Below are 900 nucleotides of genomic sequence, written 5' to 3' on the forward strand. Positions count from 1 at the left end.
CCCGACCCAAAAAAAAAAAAGAATTATAAGAAAAACAAATTATCTATCCTATTAGCGTGATAAATAAATAAATCAGAAACTTCCATAGAACTCAAAAACAAAAACATCGTTGTTGTGGTTTTTGTGAGCGGTGCACGGTGGTGGGTGCGGAGGTGGTTGTGGGCGAGCTCGGTTCTGAAAGTTATCGCTCTACAACAATCTCAATCTTCATATTTGAATCGCTACTCAGTTCCTCAGTGCTCAGGTACGCGCCCTTTCTTTTCTTCTCTATTACTTCTTTTTGCCCAAATTACTCAACCATAACCCTAGCTTCCTCAGGCTAGGGTTCTCATGCCAAAAATAAGATGCTGTTGATGATTTTAGATAGAATAATTTCGAATTGGAAAAGGATAAGGAGCCAATGAAATATTTATACAATGTGTACAATGGAAGTTTAGAGAGTATTAGAGATATAATCATTAGTGTTACCTTTTTCCATCAGCTGAAGCTTTTGGGATGAGTGGTATCATGCATGGTATTAGAGCGCTAGATTCAAAAGGTCAAGAGTTCGAGCCTTAGTGAACACCAAAATCAGTTTAAGCTTGGATGGTTATTCTAGATAGTATGGGAGATGTTCATTTTGTAACTCAATAGCTCATTGTACACATTGTACAAATAGTCCATTGTCTCCTTAGCGGGATCCTTTGGAATTAACCCTTGCATATGATATATTTCTTTTGACAGATACTAAGAAAAGATAAAAAAGGAAAATGCCGAAGGTAAAGACTAACCGTGTTAAGTACCCAGAGGGATGGGAACTCATTGAGCCTACACTCCGTGAACTTCAAGCGAAGATGAGGGAAGGTTCGAACTTGTTACTACGCATTCCTTGCTTGTTGGATTCTGAAATTACATGAAACT

General features: G+C 38.0%; 1 protein-coding gene across 2 annotated transcripts in view; it reads left to right on the top strand.

Moving 5' to 3' along the window:
* Positions 1 to 900, top strand: part of LOC107629425 (protein BUD31 homolog 2) — a 1,934-nt gene continuing 1,034 nt past the window's right edge. The window contains exons 1-2 of one of the 2 annotated variants that reach the window (XM_016332217.2): positions 1 to 244; positions 724 to 843. In XM_016332217.2, the coding sequence (XP_016187703.1) occupies positions 750 to 843 (94 nt within the window). In that variant the 5' untranslated portion in view covers positions 1 to 244; positions 724 to 749. Of the gene's footprint in view, positions 245 to 723; positions 844 to 877 lie in introns of those variants that run through there. The other variant, XM_021117673.1, reaches the window with a different exon arrangement.

The sequence above is a fragment of the Arachis ipaensis genome, chromosome B03, assembly GCF_000816755.2.
Source record: "Arachis ipaensis cultivar K30076 chromosome B03, Araip1.1, whole genome shotgun sequence".
Taxonomy (NCBI): Eukaryota; Viridiplantae; Streptophyta; class Magnoliopsida; order Fabales; family Fabaceae; genus Arachis; species Arachis ipaensis.